Here is a 20710-nt window from a genome sequence, read left to right as displayed (position 1 = left end):
TTATTTTTCAGGTTTTTTTTCCTGTTCTTATCTCTACTGCTGGTTGAACACAAGAATATACATTTGCCCTTGCCTTCCTGGTCTGTCTTCTAATTCACAGAAGCCTCACGCAGCAAATCCTTTTGGCTAGTGGGTGGCAACTTGCCTGACTCAGAAAGACCACACACAGCTCATAACAGAAAATAAACTCATGTGTGTCACAGAGCTGCCAGGAAAACAGAAATACAGGATTTATACCAAAGTCCTTCCTTGGCCAGCCTGTAATCCTGTATTACAGTTTGGTACAACGACTTCCTGTCTCATAGTCTGATTTTTTACCCTTGTAAGGGTTGGTCATTGCTTGTAATTTGTGCATGTTACATAACAAACTGCCTTGCTCAAGTGGTTTCAGTGCAAGATTGGCCACAGCTAACGCAGGAGATCCCAGTGGGGGTTTATCAGAAAACTGCATGCTGACATCAGCAATGCTAATCCACACTCTCCAGCACTGAAATGGCTCTGGTGAAATGAAACTGCTGGTGAGGATAATAACAGAGGGGGAAATCACCATCCTCTTATTCCAGCATTTCAGTTTTTCCTCTGTGTGTTAACAAGAGCTTTAGGCCCACTTTTATGTATGGATCACTTTTTGTCTTTTCTTCACAGCCAGAAAGCACTCACATCTATTTATCTACATGACCCCCAGCACAGCAGAGAGATGGGTGTCTCATTAATGAATTATCTTCCCAGCACTGCTGCAAGGCACCAAAATGCTATCAGCATCTCAGCCACCTCCACCTCTGCTTGAGAGATAACAAAGTGAGGTACACAGAGAGCCAGTGGTTTGCTATTTGCCCAAGGTCAAGCAGCCAGAGAAACTGAGGCACTGTGTGTGCCTGGCCAGAGGCAGCCCAGCAGCTGCACTCCCAGTGGAGCAGCACTGACGTGTTGGCACCAGCCACATTGGTACAGGCAGCATCAGATGGATGCTATAGCTCATTTTAAGCAACAAAAGTTCTTTTGCAGAGAACTGTAGGAGTATTTTTTCAGTTGGGACGGGGAGGCTGCGCTGTGTCTCCTCACCAAACCATTTCCTACAAGACTCTCTGAGTTTGCACACATCCACTGAGATCCAGTGCTCACCCACCCTGCTGCTCTGCTCCCCATAACTAATTCTTCCCAGCTCATGTAGCTACAAACACCTCCAAGGTGAACTCACTAATACCTGCACTTCAGTGTAATTTCAAAAAGAATTTTCCAGTCCAGCAGTCTTTACTCACATGCAGAGGCGCTGAAACTTGTAGTTTCCTTGTGTGAGAGGAAATTCAGGTTGCAGGTATCACATCCAGATGAGTATGGAGCAGAGACCACTGAACTCCAGTTTCCATCCTTCTCTCTTCTCCCATGCTGCTTCTCTGGATGTTGTTTTTTTTTTCACTCAGGTCATTACAAGTGCATGCCCATAAACCTGCTTTGGAAACATGTTTCTTCACACCACATCTCACACTCTGGGTCAGAAGTTCACCAGGATGCAACAAATTCCCATCTTCTGTATTTTTACCAGCACAGAAGGCACCTATATCCCTTAAAGCTGTGAATAAACAAACCGAACAAAACTCTTAAAAGTTACATACAAGGTGGCTTTTAAAGAAAGGGAGGAAATGTCTAAATTTCCACCTAGAATAATTTTTCTGTTGGTCCCCTCTTGTCCTTTGCTTACACAGTGCTGGAAGGCTGCTCCTCCCCAGGGAGCTGCTGCACTGTGTGAGCTCCAGTGCCACCTGCAAGACCACCAGGACACTGAACCGGGGAGGCAGGGTCAGCCCCTCTGCTCTGCTGCTGCCACTTTTCAAGGAAAGAAAAAAAAACCAAACAACAACCTTGGACAATTGCAGCGGTGTCTCTCTAGAACCCTTGTTTTCAGAAGCCTGACAATAACCAGCTCCAAATGGAAATCAGACTGTGTCATGTCACACTGTTGATTTTTCTTCAACTACCCTTGCTTTCCTGGGTGTGCACCCCTTCTCCCTTGGTGCTGCTTTCTGGCTTGAGTAGCTCCCAGGTACTGCACGGGAGCACTGGTGCATGGCTTCATAAATTTATCCTTTGACTTTCACCACTTCCCCTGCTGTCACAAATAACTTTCCATCTTGAAAGTGAAGCAGCAAACCTGGGCAAATGGGGGGAAATGATGGGTTTTAGGCTTGGAGTTTGCTGTTTGTTTTTTTTTTCCCAATGTGATTTATACCCAAACACTCACACTGGGAGGAATCACGTTCCCCAAATCGGACTCGTAGAGATGGTTCACTGTCACTGGATGAAGAAATGCAAAGAGACAGCAGCAGTCACACTCTGCTGGATATGACTGATATCTGAGAGCAAATTATTGTCAGTATTTGGTAATAATTTCCAAACTTTAGCTCAAATACCTCTGTGCTTTGCATATTGGCAAATGCTAGGTAATGGTGCAGAGAAATGAGTCACCATTGTAATTGGCTTTGTATATTTAATAAGGCCCTGATTACACCTAATCTCCTCACCCAGGTGCTTAAATTAAAGACAGCTTTAGAGAACCATGTTCCTTCAGTCAGGGGAGAGAGCCTGAGAGGTACAGAGGGCAGCTCAGATCTGAGATTCTTGAACACACATCCTTAAGTTGGGAAATGGAAATCGGTCTCTCCTGGCCATGACTCAACATGCTGTCATTTAAACCATTGAGGCCCAATGCCTTCTGCTTTGGGATTTCCTGTGCTCAGGGTACTCGGGGAATTTGTTAATAGATAAAAGCCTGAAGGCAAAAAAATATTTTTTTTTTTAAAATTTAGAAGTTAATTCATATATATCCTGCACATGTTTTCTCCATCCTTCTTCAAGAATGAGGGAGAGGTACAGGCCCCACAAACACATCCAGAGTATGCTGGAAGGGCAGGGCAGCTGTTTTGGAGGCAGGTGATCTAGCCTGCTCTCATGCTTTCATCTTTGTGCAAACCAACCAAAACCAGAGGAAAACCCTTTGGAATCCTGTTATTGTGCTCTTAAAGCATTTTATCTGTGTAAAGACAGCCCTCAAAACCGAGCAAGACATTTTCATCCCCACCTACAAGGCTTTTTCACTGACCCTCCAGGTTCAGCACACTCAGGCTATGGGTTTTAGCGATCTCCACACGGTCTGACCACACTTGCTGTAAACGGTTCCTTTTGTGTGCACCCCCAGATGAACAAATGTGGGACACAAGCTCCAGTGTGGCTGTCACTGAAGTCTGAATCCCTGCCAGCTCCTGGGGAGAGCAAGAGTCTCACAGGCTGTGCCACCTGGCAGGTCTTTGGGGGCACCAGGGACTGCTGCCTGTTCCGGATCCCCATCGCCGTCAGGAACTGCGGCGCTTTCTTTGTGTATCTCCTGCAGCCCACTCCAGGATGCATGGGCTACTGTGCAGAAGGTGAGCACCAGTGAAGTATTTATCAATAAGATTACTTATGCCTCTCAGGCTGGGTGTTCAAAGGCCCTGGTGTTGCAATGTACATCTCGGTGACCTTGCGAGTCAAGCGTCACTCCCGCTAAGGCGCAGAGCGTGTAGAAAATAAATCAGTGGCAGTCCAAGGTGTTCCTGAAGAATAGCTCCTATTACCAGTGCAAAATGTAATCTGGTGTGTATTACTGAAGCGTTCTTTGCTTGGTTACAGCTCACATGTAACCTTTCCCACTGTCTTTGGCTCCACTTTGGCTTGAAGTTGCAAAGAGAGTGAGCAGAGGCGTCTCAGCTGTACCATGGCACTGTATCCAGGATACTGTCTCTAAGGCCTCTTCTTATCTTTAATAACCAGTATACCCCCTCAAAAAAAAGGAATTCTGAAAGTCTGCAAGGAAAAAAAAAAAAAAAAAAAAACTAAATTGATAACATCTTTTTCATGACATTTATATAATTGTTCTCCTCAGAAATAATTTTCAGCCTACTACGAGAGATGTAACCCCTGTTCGGTAGCTAGGAAACAAAGGGAAAGGAGAAAGCAATTGCTCATTCAGTTAAACCTCCTGAACTTCAGAGCATGGCCAGGTGCATGTAGATTCCATCAGAAAACATGCTTCCTTCTCAAAATGAAAAAATTACCTTTATACTTTCCTTTTAGTGTGCTTGGACAGAAACAACAGCACGGAGAAACTAGGGTTATCAGCTTTTCAACTGGGCAAAATCCAAGCTAAATAAATTTTGAAAAAGAAAGATAAATATTCTCTTATCTTTATCAATATTTTAACATTCCTACTTGAAGAAGAGGAAGGAAGAAAGGCTCAAAGAACATGAGATTAATTCACTATTTGAAATAAAATAAAATCCATTAAAATAAATGAAACCGATTCTTACTCAGAAATTACTTTTTAACTGAATAGAGTCATTTTTCAGTTTAAGCTTGGCTTTTTTATAAATTATAAGATTTCTACTACTCTTGTTGAAAGAATTTTTTTGCCCAATACATTTTGAGTGAATAATTTTGTCGTATTTGATGATTCACACCTGTTCAGTGAAAGACATAAAGCCACCTGCATTTCTAATAAAATAAAGCTTATTCCTTCCCATCTATCCCAATCTCATTTACAGTGAGGTCCAGTCCTTCAGAGTCCTTAATTTCTTGCCTTTAGGATGTTTTTGCAGTCTCATGCATTGGATTTTAGAAAACACCTAAAGCTGGAGGTATTTGTCCTCACTGACTTAAATTCAGCTGTAAGTATTGCACCACAGGAGGCTCAGCTGGGTCCAGCTGGCACAGTCATGGCTTTGTGTCAGGGTCAATTCCCCAGCCCCTTCTGCTGGAGGTTCAGGAGCAGGACACCAGTCAGCTCTTCTGAGCTGCAAAACAAAAAGAATTTAAAACTCCATAACTTGGCAGAAAGGACACAGCTGGGAAAAGCAGCGTTCGTGCTTGCAATTCCACTCACATCCTCCCCTGAGCTGATCACCCACCTCTGTCCTTCTGGGATAATTTCCTGCTCACAGTCATGATGTGAGCCACAGTCTGAGGCAGCTTCTCTGAGAAATGAAATAGAAAAGGGTATAAACAACTGGTCTTTATTCATCTTTTAAGCAACTTGTTTCTTTTTCTTACATCTTGCTGTTTGCCCTGGACAGATGTTAACACATTGGTTCTCTGTTCTCCTGGAACAGCTTCATATTTTATTCTCTGGGGTTCTCACGTATTATATTTTCTACACTCCTCCAAAAAAGTTACTTAATTTATCCTTTCAAAACATCTGAACCAACTTCATGTTTTGTTTGAGTCTGGGTCTCTAGAGATGAAAAACAACCCCTTACACCATTATACCTCTCTTTGTTTCTACTTTCTAGGTGAGTTTAACTGGAGGAAAGATTTCAGACTTTATTACTTGTCGAAGCCTACAGAAAGTAAGCTGTATTTTTAGAGCAATGGCATTATTCTGGGCAGAAGGAGACTATATTGAGCAGACCTAGCCTAGATACATCCTAAAACAGCCTGAAAAGGATCTTCACAGTAAGGCAATAGGGGCTAGCTGCTTTCTGGGTGTCAGTTTACCTCTGCAACATAATGATTTCTCTTATCTCTTCTGTGCTTATTGCAGAACTTGGATCAAAAGGCTGTGCTCCAGGGAAATGCAAAGCTGATGACCTTTGCCAGAGTAATTAATTTGTATTAATCTGAGTGCTTCATTTAAATAATGTTTCTCTCACTGCAAAATAAAAAAAAATAAAATAAAATAAAAAACCACACAGAGAAAGAAACCAATCACATTCAAAACCAGCAGGTCAGATGGTGTAACAGCAATAGGTAGTCAGTACACAATTAACAATTTTTGCATTTCACACGAAACACATCTTCTTGCTTGTGTGGTTACTAATTAAGCCACGGGAACATAAAATGTAGTGCTTCTCCTGTGCTTAATTACATTGACATCCTCTGGTTAGGTGAACAACTGTAACAACAAAATAGCATTTTGTGCTCCATCCCTCTTTTGTTTTCCTCTTGCAGACAAGCTCACGGGCCCGGCTTTGCAACCAGTGATCACTCCTGAGCTCGTGCAAGGCCGAGTCCACCTGAGGTGCAGCTACAGCCCCCCTTCCCCTGACCCCCCAGTGCAGTACAGGGTGCTCTGGTCTCGCCTCTCCAGCCCTGGGAAGAGGGAGCAGATCCACCAGGAGACAACCCCACAGCCCTTTTCCCACGTGGAGATGGACGGCGCCAAACTCCGCTTGGGAGACACGGTGAGGCCACCAGCAGCACGGGTCACACACCCAGGGGAGACCAAACCTTCCTGCAATTCTTTGTTGGGTTTTTATTAGTGATGCTCTTCACTCCTCATGCTTAAGGCTACTGCCCGGAAAAGACCTGAAATTGTTCCGCGACAAGATTATTTAATAACATTAACCTAGTTCAGGACCTGTAACATTTCTTTGAAATGCAGTGAGTTCTTGGAAGGTATTTTACCACATTCTAAAGGCAAATTGAGTATTTGCAGTTACATTGCACCTTGAATGCTGTGAGGTTTGTATAAGTGGTGGGTATATGTGCCTGAGCCAATTTTTGCTTAGTACTTTTTTGTATCTTTCGGCAGTGAGATTTTGCAGCAGGCTCAGCCGCATGCACTCAGTAATTTTTATATCCATGGATCAGAGACACAATAACATCTTTTCACAGAAAAAAAAAATTGGTACATTTTAAAATAGAGGGAGACTCATTTTATGGGTTTTTTTCATGTTGTTCTGCCTCTCTGATTCCAAATTCCTGGTTCAATGGCATACTGAAAGATAGAGTTCATTACAAAACAATCTTTAAGAAGTATATTTGATGGCTTACACAGCAACAATGATCTGCTCTCAACAACAACAACAAAACAGAAACCAATACAGATGTAAAAAAAAATTGACTTGTGTATGAATTCATGGCCTTTTATAGTACAGAAACGAGACTCTTAAAGTTAAATTAGGTTCCTAACTTTTATAGGCAGAGGGACATTAGTGATGCTACAGCAACTTGAAAGAATAAATAATGATAACAGCCTGGCGTTAAAAGTGGGTTGGAAACAGTCCTGGCATTTTGCAGCTCTTCTTTGAGATCATGGAATCATAGAATACCAAACAGAGGATTCGGGGTTCATCTGGTCTAAATTTTCTTGGCAAAAGCATAGTCTAGGCAAGGTATCCCAGCACCCTTTCCTGCTGAACCTGAAGTGTCCAATGTTAGGGAATCCACCACTGCTGAGATGACTCCAATGGATAACTGTTCTCATTGTGAGAAAAATTCTTTTTGTGTTGAATTTGAATTTTCCATCATCTTTTCCTTGTTACTACTTGTAAAAAGGGACCATCCATCTGCTTTGTATCCACTCTTTAAGAAATGGAACATGGTGAGGAGGTTTCCCCTAAGCACTTTTTTATCAAGGCTGAATGAATCCAGTTTTCCCAACGTTTCATCACAGGGCAGCTTCCCAGGCCTTGGCTCATCTTTGTGGCCTTCCCTGGACCCTCTCCAGTCTGCCCACATGTTTTTGTGTAGTGGTGACCCAAAATGAACACAGGATTCCAGATGTGGCCTGAGAAGTGCTGACTGAGGTAACGATGTCTTTAGCCCCGTTCAGAATCTGACTGACTGAGCCCTCACGTGTTATAACACGAGGCAGATAATTCTGCCAGTTTAAGACAAGTTTGTGCTGTGAAGACATATTGTCATCAAAATAATTTCACTTGCAATCACTTCAAATCTTGTTTTAACAGTCCTGAGGGATTCAGAGAAAATATGGCTCTGTTCGCAAGCAGCATTGCCAAATCTTTATAAGACTATTTTATTGTATTAAGTTTCCAGTAAGCCCTTCTCTGTCCTCTGCTGAAACTACGTGTTTAATTTAGTGGGCTTAGTGAGACTAAAGTGTTCTCTTCATTTTTAGGCTGCTTTAAAGGTCTTCATGGCCTATTTGACTAATTATAATTATCCATAAATCATCACGGGTGAAAACCAAATGACAAAGCTTCAGCTGCAACTGAGAATTCAGTTTTACAAAATTAAAGATTTTAAAAAAAGCATTTCACTGTGTTTGCCATCCCAGTCTGGATGCCTAACAGGAGTCAAAAAAGAGAAGACTCTCACCTCCAGTGGTGCAAATCTGAAGAGATTTAACATTTGTAGGGCTACCCTAGAGGAAAGGTTAAAGGTTAACATTAAAAGGAGAATCAAACCCTGGGCACCAAACTCTGCCACACAGAGGCAATGGGTAACTCTCATCTGCCCAAGAAAGATGCAGTTGGAAGAATAGTCTCTCAAGCAGCATTAAAGGGAGGCCAGATTCACACTGATAAAAGGAGGGAGGAGACAGCAAATGAAGAGCACTTTCCAGTACTTTTCCCCTTCTCCATGCAGAGCCCAGTGGTAGCATCCCCAAGGCTGTGCACTGCCAGGGTGAATGAGAAGCATTCAAGGCAGAATTTGTCCCCCCAGGACAGATAATTTGTAGCATTTTGAAAACTACTTGCCTTCTTTGAACCTTTTAAACTGATTATCTCTACCTGCCCAATAACCTGCATTTGGTTCCATCTATTCAGGGCCCGAAATCAGCTTGTCCTCTGTTTCTTTCTTGACAAAAAACTACAGCCAAGGAAGACAATTTTTTTTTACTTCACTTTTTGGGTGGTTGATGTCGATGCTATTCTTTGTCTGTAAAAAAGTCTCCAGGTAATAGGTCAGTCACATAATGGAACAGCTATTGATATATTTTAATACGCAGTCAAACCTCAGAGAAGAGCTGAGATTTACCAGCCAACATTCCTGAACTTGTATCGACTCAACCGCCAGTTATTTTTTAATAGCCATCATGTGTCCTTTCTTCCCCCCATATTTGGGTTCCAATTCTGCTATTGGACAGTAATGCTGGCAGCCTAATGTTCATGAAACTATTGCAGTCTTAAATAAATCTATAACATGCCACTATTTCTCTATAAGCTCTGAAAGAAGCCTTCTCCATCTGATATGAAAATCCTGGCATTCCTAAGCCTTATTTATGTGATAGTGACAGAGGTCATTTCATTCCTCGAGGCACAGCCATCTATAAATTATAGCAGCACACTGTGAGTAATGAGTTATGCTAAGAAAGAAAGGTGTTTAAAAGAAAACCGTGCAGATTTTGCTCAGCACAGCAATCTAAAAGTTCACATGGTGAGGAGCAATTGTCACCCTACATAAACCATGGTGCTTGTTGTGAAATAAGAATATTTAAGCAAAACCAGCCTTTCTGAACTCTGTGATAGAAGTGGCTGCTTTGCCTGGCATTCTGCAACAGAAGGAGATTATGCCCCAGCCAAAAAGATAGCAAATTATTGCCTCAATATATAAAATAACTGTTTTTTCCTCACAAGAGAAAAAGCATGAAATTTCACAGAGTGGTTTGGATTGGAAAAGACCCCAAAGATCATCCAGTTCCAGCCCCCCTCCATGGGCAGGGACACCTTCTGCTAGATCAGGTTGCTCCAAACCCCATCCAAGCTGGCCTTAAACACCTCCAGGGAGGAGGCAAGAGATCTTACAGTCCTGTTGCTTTTTGTGCTGAAGAAAGCCAAATCTTGCAGAGCACTTACACTTCAGCTCTCAAGGAATTAGGATTGTTGTTTTACTGCCAGCACTTCTAAGACATGTCTCAGTTCAGCTCAGGGGAGAGAAGCAGCTCATACCAGATGATGGATCCACTACATTTACTGCACTGAGATGGAAAATCCTGGGCCTGTGGGCTCATAAATGTTAAATCATATTCAGTCTATACCCGTGGAAGTACTCAAGCACTTAGAAGGCCATCTTGAGGATTTGCCCCTTCTCCTCTCTCAGAAATACTAAGGACCCACCCTACAGACCCCCAGTCAGCACTGACTCTCACCATGTCCCCTTTGGGGTCACCTCATGCCCTTGGCTCAGCTCTCACTGACTCAGACTCTGCCCCTGCCCAGTTCAGAGGTCTGCACCAGCATCTGGACTCCAAAGTGACAAAGTGGCATTTCCCCTACTTAACTGCTAATCCCCTTCCAGCCACTGGATTCATCAAAATCAACAGGGATAGGAAGACCTGCCTGTTTGTAGGTCACAGCTGAGTTTACAATTTCTTCCTCAACCTTCAGGTAGAAAATGAGAAGCATCCCCTCAGAAACAGAACTCTAGGTGAACTCGAGTAGAGATTTTAAAGCAGAAAGGGTCAGAGAGTTGATGAGCAAAAACTCTGCAGATGATAAAACACCTTACTACTACCCTGGGAAAATTTCCTTCCTTAGCAGAATAATGACCTAAAGTCAGCTTCCACACACTGCCTGGCCATTTGACAACTGGGAAGAGCTGCCTTCTTCCTGTACAGCCAGTAGCAAAGTGAGCAGAGCTGGACTACCTGCAGTGCCAGGTCACACAGCTGCACCTGCTCCCTCCTTTCCAGAGCCAGCAGCCCCTCACAGGGAGTGATTTGTGTTCTAAAGCTGCAAGGTCTAGTTCATTAATTAAATCAAAGACAGATTCTCCCTACTTTCCCCTTCCTGCTAACCCTTCTGGAAAGCCTTCCCAGAGACCTTGTTCCTGCCCCTTTCTGCAAATACCCACAGTCAGATCATTTTCTCGAGCTAATGAGAACTACTTTTCTTCTGGCTCCCCTAGAAATGTCATCCCTCAGTTCTGCTCATCCTTTGCTCTTTTCATCAAGGCTGTGAACCACAGCTCCCTCCCACACCCCCCCAGCTCCCAGCAGAGTGGTGACTCCAGGTTTTTCTGACCTCAGCCCATTAGTGTTTAATGGAGAAGGCAATGGCAGCCCCAGTGCCCTGACAGCCATCAGGAGACACCTTTCACCTGCTGTGGTGATTCCCTGGCCAGCCCTTCAGTCCAGGAGTGTTTCCTGGGGCTCAGCCCTGCAGCCCAGCCTGCCCTCTGACATGGGTGATACACCTGCAGGAGGCTGCATCCAACCCCAGGGTTAACAACCAGCCTCAGACTCGGCACCTGCACCTTCCAGCAGCACCAGATATCCCTGCTGAGGGAATGGCCAGCAGTAGGAAACCCTAAATGGTTCTTGGGGTTGAGAAGCCGCCTTTGCTAACCGAACCCTTTATATGAGCACAGGGCTGATGGAGAGGAGCCAGGGCAAAGCTGGATCTGCTGGCAAACATCCCTCCCATGCCCCAGCTGGACTCCCCACGCTACGTTCAGAGTTAGCTAGTGGGAAAGGTTGATTTGAAGACATTATTATCATCAAAATTAGTAAAAAACAACTGATTTGGAGGAAACTTGAATTATCTGAAAGCTATAGGGGGAAATACCCACGTTTTAATGAGCAAGTTATTAGGGAGAAATTTTCGGGAGATGGTGACAGGTCCTAGGATTAAAATATTCTTCTAAATTGTTTCACAGAACTGAGACCCCCACCAGATTAATGACTGACTTCTGCTTTTAGCTAAAGAAGCTGCTCATGGGATTCATGTCAAAATGGGTATAACTCTGTTTGAGTCCATGGACAGGGGAAATCTGCTCCAACAGATGTGAAGGGAGACACTTCTTAGCTAAATGAGCCTTTTTTGATAAGAGTTTTGTGCCTAGAATAAGTTTTCTGCCCTATGGGAAGTTTTGCCAGCACACAGGAAAAAGGAAGCATCCCATGCTAAGAAGAAATCCATTCATCCTGTCCAAGGACACCTGTCCCTTTAAAAGAGATGATGAAAAAATAGAATTTGACTTTTTTTTTAACACATCCAATGAGTTTGTGGAAAAATACTTCCTAACTTGTCACGGCCATCAGCATACTGCTGTCAGTGGTGCTTTTATCTCTTTGTTTTAAAAAGACTGCATCCTGAGATGGGTGTAGGGGGGGAACAACAAAAAGGGAAAGAAAAATTTGATTACTGAAGTGCAGAAAAAAAGAGTTTGTATTTAGCTGAAAGCAAAAACAAAAAAAACCTTCCTCCTTGGAATGACTATCATAATTGTGTGACAAACTGTCAGCCTGTAGCTCAGCAGCTGATGAACATACCTGCTGATTGTGAGGTGTGCACCCTACAGGGAAGAGACAATACAAGGGATGATATAAAAGATAGGAACAAAATGTAAATTGTGCTGGCCATCCATACATTTTGAATTTTTAAAGTTCATGCTGACCTCCAAAAGCACTGAAGATTGACCTGGGATGGACTGCTAGGCTGCAGAGATCTCAGTGTATCATTTGGGAGTAAATTTTTATCTGAGTGTTTGCTGCTTTATCAATAAAATATACCCCTAAAATATATATGAGAGGAAATACAAGGAGGCTGGATGCTGATAATTGCCAGAATATCACTTTGGGGAAGATCACCAGGCAATACCTCTGTCAGTGCTGGGCTGTCCCTGCTGCCTGTGGCTGCTGCTCCCTGCCTGGCACAAATGCTCCTCGTGCTGTGCTCACAGGGAATCTCAGTGGGGACAGTTTTGGTGACAAGCACCAAAACCAAAAGTGCAAATACATCATCTGCAATGCAGGTGCACGTGATGTGCTCAATGAGCTCTGCCAGGGGGTCAGTGCTGGTTATTTTTTGGTAAGGGAATATGCACTATCTGAAGTCTCTGTTGTCACCGCCTTGTCAGATCCTGATTTTGCAGACTCCCCCTGTGGCAGCTGCAGGAGAAGCTGCAGGAACATGATCAGCACTCACTTTCTGCCTTCCCAGCAGAAGAACCGTTTTGAAAAGTCTGTAAGCTGAACACGAGCCTTTAGGGAAGGAATGGAGATAATAAATATCTAATGATAACAGGGGCTTATTACCTTGAGGAGAAAACAACTTGCTCTCCTTCAGACTCAAACTGGATAACTATGAAATATCTGAGGAATTTTAACTGCAAAGTATCTCTGTGAGGTGAGATCTGTGTCTGTTTTTCCCCCAGTACACCCAGTATAACCTCAAGGCTTCCATCTTGTTAATGTAACAAATGACACCATTTTCACTGGGCCGAACTGTCTGGAGCTGTCTGCAAGAGAGTGAGAAAAATTGTGAAGGTAAAAACATCCCAAAAGGCGCATAAGCTTGGGACTGAGCTGAACTGGAAATAATCCACTTGAAGAGCACAGAAAACACTTGTTTTTTCCCCACAGCCCTACAAACGACCCTGTATTGCTGGTGGGGAATTTCTGCTGTGCACAAATGAGGCAGGAAAGAAGATTCTTTAGTCTGGAGGAAACTCATGGCTTGATGGTAACAAGGAGGGATTTTTAGGGAAAATTTTTAGGCAGGCTGTTGTGCAGCTCGTGCTCATATCACCACGTGAATCTGGGAATATCCTGGTGCAGAACCTGCTTAGCAGCTTGTGGTATGAGGGTCCTGCCTGAGCCAGCAGGTGAGAGCTACAAGCATCAGCACAGCGAGTGAGTGATGCTGGAAAATCTATCCCAAGGTTTTTGTTATAATGGAAAATAAATTGGATCGGTCCAGTTCTTCCTCGTGGGTTACTTGAGGCTTAAAAAAGGCAGCAGCTATAAATATGTCATCTGAGTATCTGGAATTTGATTTAATATGTCACAATCTGTTACCCCTATTTTCAAGAAGGCTAAAAAAAAAAGAAAAATATTCAGAACTACAGTTTCCGAGTCCATTGTCATTTGCTTTAAGGAAAATTTCTGTATTTTAATCTTATGATCCCAGAAATGATTTTTGCAATTTGGTTTTTCTGAAACCATTGAAACATTAAGTTGGCAGATGGTGTGCAGGCTCAGCAGAGATAAAAGTTGTGTGGCTGTGCTAGGAATACAACATAAATGTCCTGGCGCATTGTGTTTGGAGGAGTTTTTTGTTTGGGTGAATTTTCTTTTTCTTTTTTAATACAATATAAACCCTATAGGCACATCTGCATCATCTTTTATAATACAATAAGGAAAGAAAAGGAGCTTCTCTGATTGCTGACACAGTTTCTGAGACTGGATGGCTGTCAAACTAATTTAAAATTTAGAATAAAATGCTTACCAACGTGGTACAGAGAGAGGATACTTGATCCAGTGGACAGACTGGGGGCTGGGATCCCAAGAGCAAATGTCTGAATTCTGACAGTGACACCCACGAACAGTGTAATTCTTCCTTATCAAAATGAGTTAAAATGACAAACCAAGGTGTTTAAAAACCGCAGAAGAAAATACATTGTAATCATAAAGTGTTATTAATTCTTGAGAAAAATGACACATTTCTTTGCTTGTTAAATTATAAAATTCTTCCAAATCTCAAAATTTACACAAAAAATATTCTCAAAGCCTAAATCCCCAAAATATATTCCAGCAGTAGAATGAAAGCTTAAAAATGCTGAGCAACAGGAAGGTGCATAATTATACGAATGTTATTCAAGAAATGCCATAGCGTGTGCTGTTTGTGTATTTATTACAGGTCTTTTGCACTGTCACAGCTTTTAGGAGGGGAGCTCCTGAGCAGCAGTCACTGCCTGAGGACAGCAAAGGTTTCTATGCTGGGATTAAGGTAATGCCCACAGCCCCGAGCCACTGACTACAGAAAGCTTGAAAATCATGATGAGGAAACAAGTCCTGATCATCACAAGTGCTGCTTCCATGCTCACTTTGAGGAAATGGCTTTCAGTTTGTCTGTAAAACACCCTGAAGCACCCACTGGCACCTTGTGCATGTGTGGATACTGATGTGCCACAAAGCAGGAGCAAAGAAAACTCTATGTCCTAATAAATGTGCCCTGAACAGCTCTGGGGATTTTGTGTGAGGGCAAGACACACCCACAAACCTGCAAGGATCCACAATTCTGTTGGGACTAAACCAGAGCAAAATTAAGACAAAATATGAATTTTTATCATCTTGTTACAGTCAAGCATTGCCAAAGAGAAGTTGCTGAAGATAAATTCACACTGGGTGTAAGGAGCAGGTCTAATCCCACTCAAGGATTATTAGGCTGTCAACCTGGCAGTCCAGGAAATCTTGGAATCTTCTGAGTATCAAAGAGTCATGCCTCCATGAAAGGGGCTTCAAAAATCTGTGTGTTATCTGAAGAACAGTTTCTGAGGAGTTTTTTTAAATGTCAGAATAAATGGGAGTGGAAATTCCCATTTCCCACTAGCCCTGAGTGCTGTTCCTGCTCTTTTCCCAGGACAATGGGCAGACAGAAGAGGCACAACCTGAGCTCTCTCCCTGGGGGAAAGAGGTCTCCAAACCTATAATATTTTATGTGCAGAGCAAGTCTTCTTCCTGCCATAACAGGGAAGGAGACTTGGTCAAATTTGCAGTTATTTCATACCTAGGGCAGACTACAAACATGGAGCCCATGACCATGAGGTTATGCCAGACTTTGTGCCATGGTTTTTCTTCTACTGCATTGGGATAGGAGCTCCTTTAAACCAGAGATATTAAAAATTAAATAATTCTATAGTATTATTCTCATGCTTAATAAAAGCCAGCTTTCAGATTTGGAGATGAGAAGCAATTACACACTGTATATGGGAACTGCAAACATTTTCTTAATTGCCAAAAATGTTAAAGTATGTTAACAGCAATTGTACCTCATAAAGTTGAAGATCACTATTGCAAAATTTATTATTATTAAAGAGATTATGATAAAGATTATTATTATTTTGCAGGTAATTATATATCTTAATAATTGATTGAAACCACTTAAGACTTCATAGATGTCAGCATTGCCTGATTCATCTGTCATCTCTCTTGCCTGTCAAAATGATGTAAAAATTGTTTTCTTATTTCCAGTTTTTCCCAGAATCACTAGAAATTGCAGAGGATGGCAAGGAGCATCTTTTGACTGTCCTGAGCACAGTACCCATTTCATGCCCTGGGCAGGATGATTCCTGTAAAATTACCTTGCAACTGAGTATTGAGGACTTGGGTAAGAGTTTTACATATTGACATCAAATCAATGCGATTGCTTGTTCCAGTATTTAAGTTACAATGAATTCTAATAGAAAATATAATGTATAAATAATACCAAAGGGCAGAAGCCATAAAATCAGCAAACTAAGCCATATTTTTATCTGCAAAATAAAACAGCTGATAATATCTAACAGGTTTTTGAGAGAAAAAGAAACCCCATAGCCATAAATCTGACTAGCAATAAACTGAATAGTAGTCTGTTGAGATTTATGGATGAAATAACTGAGAGTAAAAGAACTTATTTTAAATTCCAGGAGCATAAAATTCCATTTTAAGGGATTTTTTTGTAGCGGGAATGTTCTTAGGTAGAATAATTTCATTAATTATCAATAAAAAGCTCCCCTGCAGATTTATTATTCAGTAAACGCATAGTGAAGCCTTTTTTCTATCTTTGCTGGCTTATAGTTTTTGTCTAACTTAATACAGAAGGAAAAAAAATTCTTGTGTTTATGTATTATTCTCTTTCTAAACATTTAGGGTATTTTTTATTTTATTGACTTGAACATATTGACAATGTCACTGAGAAAACTCTTACCCTTTTATTCAGTAAATGCTGTTTTCAGGTCAATCAGGTGGAATACCCTTCCTGCCTAAGGGTGGCACGTAGGTGTTTACTTTCTATTTGCACTAAATAAAACACCCAAGCCTTTTTCTAACAAGTCACTTCTTTCTCTCCCATAAGAGAGAAATGAGAGAGAAATGTTTAGAGATAAGATTACAGCTGCAGTTTCTCTACCCACAAAAAGCCAGCTCTAAAAAATGTTGGCAAAACCCAGAGAGCTCCTGATATTTTTCTCTTTTTAATTCCCTTTCCCAGCTCTCCTCAGCATCAGCCAAGTGCTTAGACAAGAAGAAAGGAAAGTAATTTAAATGACATCATAACACAATGATCTTAAACTGCGCAGCACCTTATGGTTCCAGCAGCTGTGCTGGCTCTCGTCCGTGGAGTACTTTGCATTTCTCCACGGCTCAGTGCTGCTCTGCTCTACACGTTGCTCTTGGCTTGGAGTCTGTGCTGCTCCATCAGGAGAACATCCTCTGGGCCCATGGGGAAGGATTTCCTTGGACAGCAGGGTGGAGCAGAGGCTGCCTCATGCTGAGGGTTTAGGGGGTCAGGGCTGCTGTGTGCTGGGACACCCCCAAAGACCCCGAGCAGCACAGACACTTCCTGCTCTGAGGACAGAGACGAATTAGTCCCAGTCAAGGCCATGTGTTTAACTCACATTTTCTTAGGCATGGATCAAAGCTTTCAGAATCTCCCTAACGCTGGGAGCGTGGGCCAGGAGCTCTCAAGTGGGGGAGGCTGAGCTCAGCACATCAGGCTGAGACTGACCCCTCACCAAGGTCTCCTGCAGTCCCACAGTGTGCACTTGACTGGAAGAAAGAGAGGGTACAAGACTTGCAGAAGCAATTCTATTTTCAAGCTGTCAATGGGCTTGATGTGTTGGTGCCAAGAGGTGCCAGGAGGAAGGCACAACTCGTCCAATTAACTCATATTTGAAGGAAGTTGTTGCTGAAGTGGAAAATTTCTGTTACTTTCGATCAACTCATTTCTGCAGCTCAAACTAAGGCCAGCTCTAGCCCGTGGTTGCTCCATCCTGAGGCTATTTCCTCAGATGACACTCGGGCTGTTATCTATTGAGCTATCTATATGTACTTAAGGCTGAGGATCTGCTGCTGGGTGTCTGCACAACCACGTTTGCTCTGAGCCTTTATTGTCTTTAGGGTCCATTAGTTTATCTGAAGGAACACTGCGGGCTTCTGAAAAATGTGTGCCGGCCACAGTGCTGGAAATTAAAAATAAAATCCATTTTAGCTGCGGTCCGTTTGTACCGAATAAATTAACTGACAAGCTTCTTGTCTGACTGAGTCCATATAACTACACTGTTGTGCTAATTATGTAGGGAATAAGTGATAAGAAAGCTAATTACAAGCACAGAAATATCTCTCCAAGTTCAGACAATATCATAATGAATGCCAAGGCACAGCAGAGCCACTGGAGTTCGGCTTCTGTTAAGTTTATCGTTACTATTTTGACAAGATGATTTTCTTTGATTTTAAACTTTTGTTCTGGGTTGTGAGCACAGCTCATGGGGCTGGAATGGCAATAACTATTCCTCATGGAAACCTCCAATTTAATTGAATCAAGAACCTTGAAAATGAGCCAAGACTTTTCTATAATATGTGAGGTGAGGCAGCCTTTAAGGATTTGATATGAGAGATACTATGTCATTAATATCTGTAGATTTTAGTTCTGTTCCCATAGTACTGCACAGGGTTAATTTAAATTATATTTCATGACATTTTTCCATAAGGAATAAGACACTGATTATTTGATTGTGTTAGAAATACATTTTAAAATACCTTAAAGCCATCTCTATAAATTATCAATCAATTCTATTGAATCATTTCAATTCAAGAAGAATGGTATGAAAATAAATTATTTTAATATCAGAAAATCGCTTATTTTTATTTCAGTTTAATTTTATGGCCACCTTTTCTAGAACTTTTATTCTGATGATAATTAGTGGTCTGGGACAGAAAATTAAGTATTCCTCAAGAAACACTTTGAGTCCTGAAATCAGCAGTTAGATTCTGACTGGCTTGAGCAGGACCACAGTTTCATTTTCTACCAGCCAAAGGATTCATGAAAGTTTGAGTGGCTTTTTGAGAAGAAAATGCACACTGTATATAGTGCAGACAGGAACTAAATGCTATTGTATTGTAATTCAGTGTGTGTAAGGGAAAACACACCTATGGAAATAAAATTTCAGGTTTGCACTTTACCTGAGACCTCAGCAGAAAGGGTCAGGTCCTGACTGGACACTGCCACTCTGTGTGCAGAAATTTCTTTAGGAAAGATATGATGTGCAGTGCCATTGTCACACTGATTCTGTCACCACACAGCATTTCTCTACCCACCACAGATGCTGACATAGCCGGTATCTCCATAGCTTATTATTTTTCCTCATTTCTTTAGTGAATTTATCAGCACAATACTTCTGTGAAGGATACAAATACAACTATCATCGTTTTACAGGCTGGGAAGCAAAATACCATAATCTAACTAAGCCAAAAAATACAAACACAGACTTTTGCATTTGCCTTGCTGTTGTGGATCCATAGTTCACTAAAAACTTACTCAAGAACCCTCCCTTTTCCCTTCAAAGCACTCGTTTATTTTAAATTAAATAACTCTCAGCAGATACCTCCTTATACTCCAGACAGTGAAAGAGAAATGTTTTCCAGAAACACAAATTCATCTCTTTCTTTGTCATGAGAACTACTTGTCTTCATTCCCTGGGCATGGACCCATAAAGATAACACTGTCATCCCAGAAATATTAGCGCCTGTGGAAAAATAGACACCGCGGAGTTTTTAGTAAACTTTGGGGCGGAAAAAGCAGCGCAGTGAAGAGTGCAGAGGGGTGCCAGATTCAGTCACTCACAACTGCCTCCATGCAAAGCCCATCTGCTTCCAAGGCATGTGTGTGCTGGGATGGGAAGGGCTTGTGTTGAACAGAAAACAGGGTATGGGCAACGTAGGGATGCTCTTCACACACACCCAGCAGGTGCTTCCAAATAGGGAAGGAGTTTCAGTTCACCTTTAGACATTTTAGGGAGTTACCTGGAAAGTTCTGTGGGTTTCTGTTTGTACTTGTCTCAGTGTCAGCACAAGGGCATGGATTGGGCTCTAAGAGTGTAAGTCAAAGCCTCTTGGTGATCTTGCTGTGTCTGCAAGCCAGGTTTTCCCTCCTAAAATATTCAGTGTTTAGGAAGGAGCACAAAAGGAAGTAAAGGCTTTTTTTGGGTGTTTGAATCAAGATGTCTGAGGTTTTTACAGACACCCATGCATGGCTTTATAAATTGTTTTCTGTAACATTTGTTATTTTGATATTTTTACTTATTAAACCTTTTGGTTTACAAAACATCTCTGAGAAGCAGGCTGGCTCAATTACAGCCACTTCTCTGACAAAGGCTGGTCCCTCAGAGACTGCTATATTAGCACGTGGCTTATTACACCCTGGCCACGAGTTATTCTGTGCCAGGGCGACACTCTGGATTGTCTCGTCAGGCTCTGTGTCGGTGCTCACTGCAGGCAGCCAGGCACCAGGGCCCCCAGACATCGTCCTCTCAGCCTGCCAGGTGGATCTGCTGCCGGGGCCCTGCTCGGGGGACAGCTGTGCTGCAGCCACGGTGACAGTGACGGCGGTGACAGACTTTGCACAGGATGGGAACAGCCTCAGCCGCGTCAGCGCCCGGCCGGCCGCGCCAAGGGACCTGCTCTGGGGGGCTCACACACCCAGCGACGTCAAGGTCAGGCCCTGCAATCTGCTGGAAAACGTGGCAAACATAAATTTGAGAGGCTTATATTTTCTTTTTCTCTTTCCTCTTCCGCCCCCCCACCCCCCTCCCCAAAGAAAATAAAATTCTAGGGTTGGTGGTCATGACGGTTTGGGTTGGAAGAAACCTTAAAGACTATCCAGTTCCATCCCCTGCCATAGGCAGGGATATCTTCCACTTTCCCAGGCAACTCCAGTCCCCATCCAACCTGGCCTTGGACACTTCCAGGGAAGGGGCAGTCACAGCTTTTCTGGGCCACCTGTGCCAGGGCCTCACCACCCTGACAATAAGGATTTTTTTCCTAATATCTGATATAACCCTGCCCTCTGTCAGCAGAGTAAAGCAAAACAATCACTGTACACCAAGAAAATCAACCAGGGAATTCCTTGTGCTTTGAGAGATTTAAGTTTGATTAGTAGTCAGCACATAAGTAAGGCCAAAAGCTGGAGTACAGAGGCAGCCAGGAGTGCTTCTGTGCCCTGGAAAAGGAGAGAGGGAA

The 20710-nt window shown here is 42.6% G+C and overlaps 1 protein-coding gene across 1 annotated transcript in view; it reads left to right on the top strand.

Moving 5' to 3' along the window:
• Positions 1 to 20710, top strand: part of LOC136363885 (von Willebrand factor D and EGF domain-containing protein-like) — a 165470-nt gene that overhangs the window by 42273 nt on the left and 102487 nt on the right. The window contains exons 3-7 of the mRNA XM_066323353.1: positions 3194 to 3419; positions 5977 to 6209; positions 14355 to 14444; positions 15689 to 15824; positions 19967 to 20184. Coding sequence (XP_066179450.1) covers positions 3194 to 3419; positions 5977 to 6209; positions 14355 to 14444; positions 15689 to 15824; positions 19967 to 20184 — 903 coding nt within the window. The remainder of the gene's footprint in view (positions 1 to 3193; positions 3420 to 5976; positions 6210 to 14354; positions 14445 to 15688; positions 15825 to 19966; positions 20185 to 20710) is intronic.

Source organism: Sylvia atricapilla, chromosome 7 (genome assembly GCF_009819655.1).
Source record: "Sylvia atricapilla isolate bSylAtr1 chromosome 7, bSylAtr1.pri, whole genome shotgun sequence".
NCBI lineage: Eukaryota > Metazoa > Chordata > Aves > Passeriformes > Sylviidae > Sylvia > Sylvia atricapilla.
This window is presented reverse-complemented; position numbering and strand designations above follow the sequence as displayed.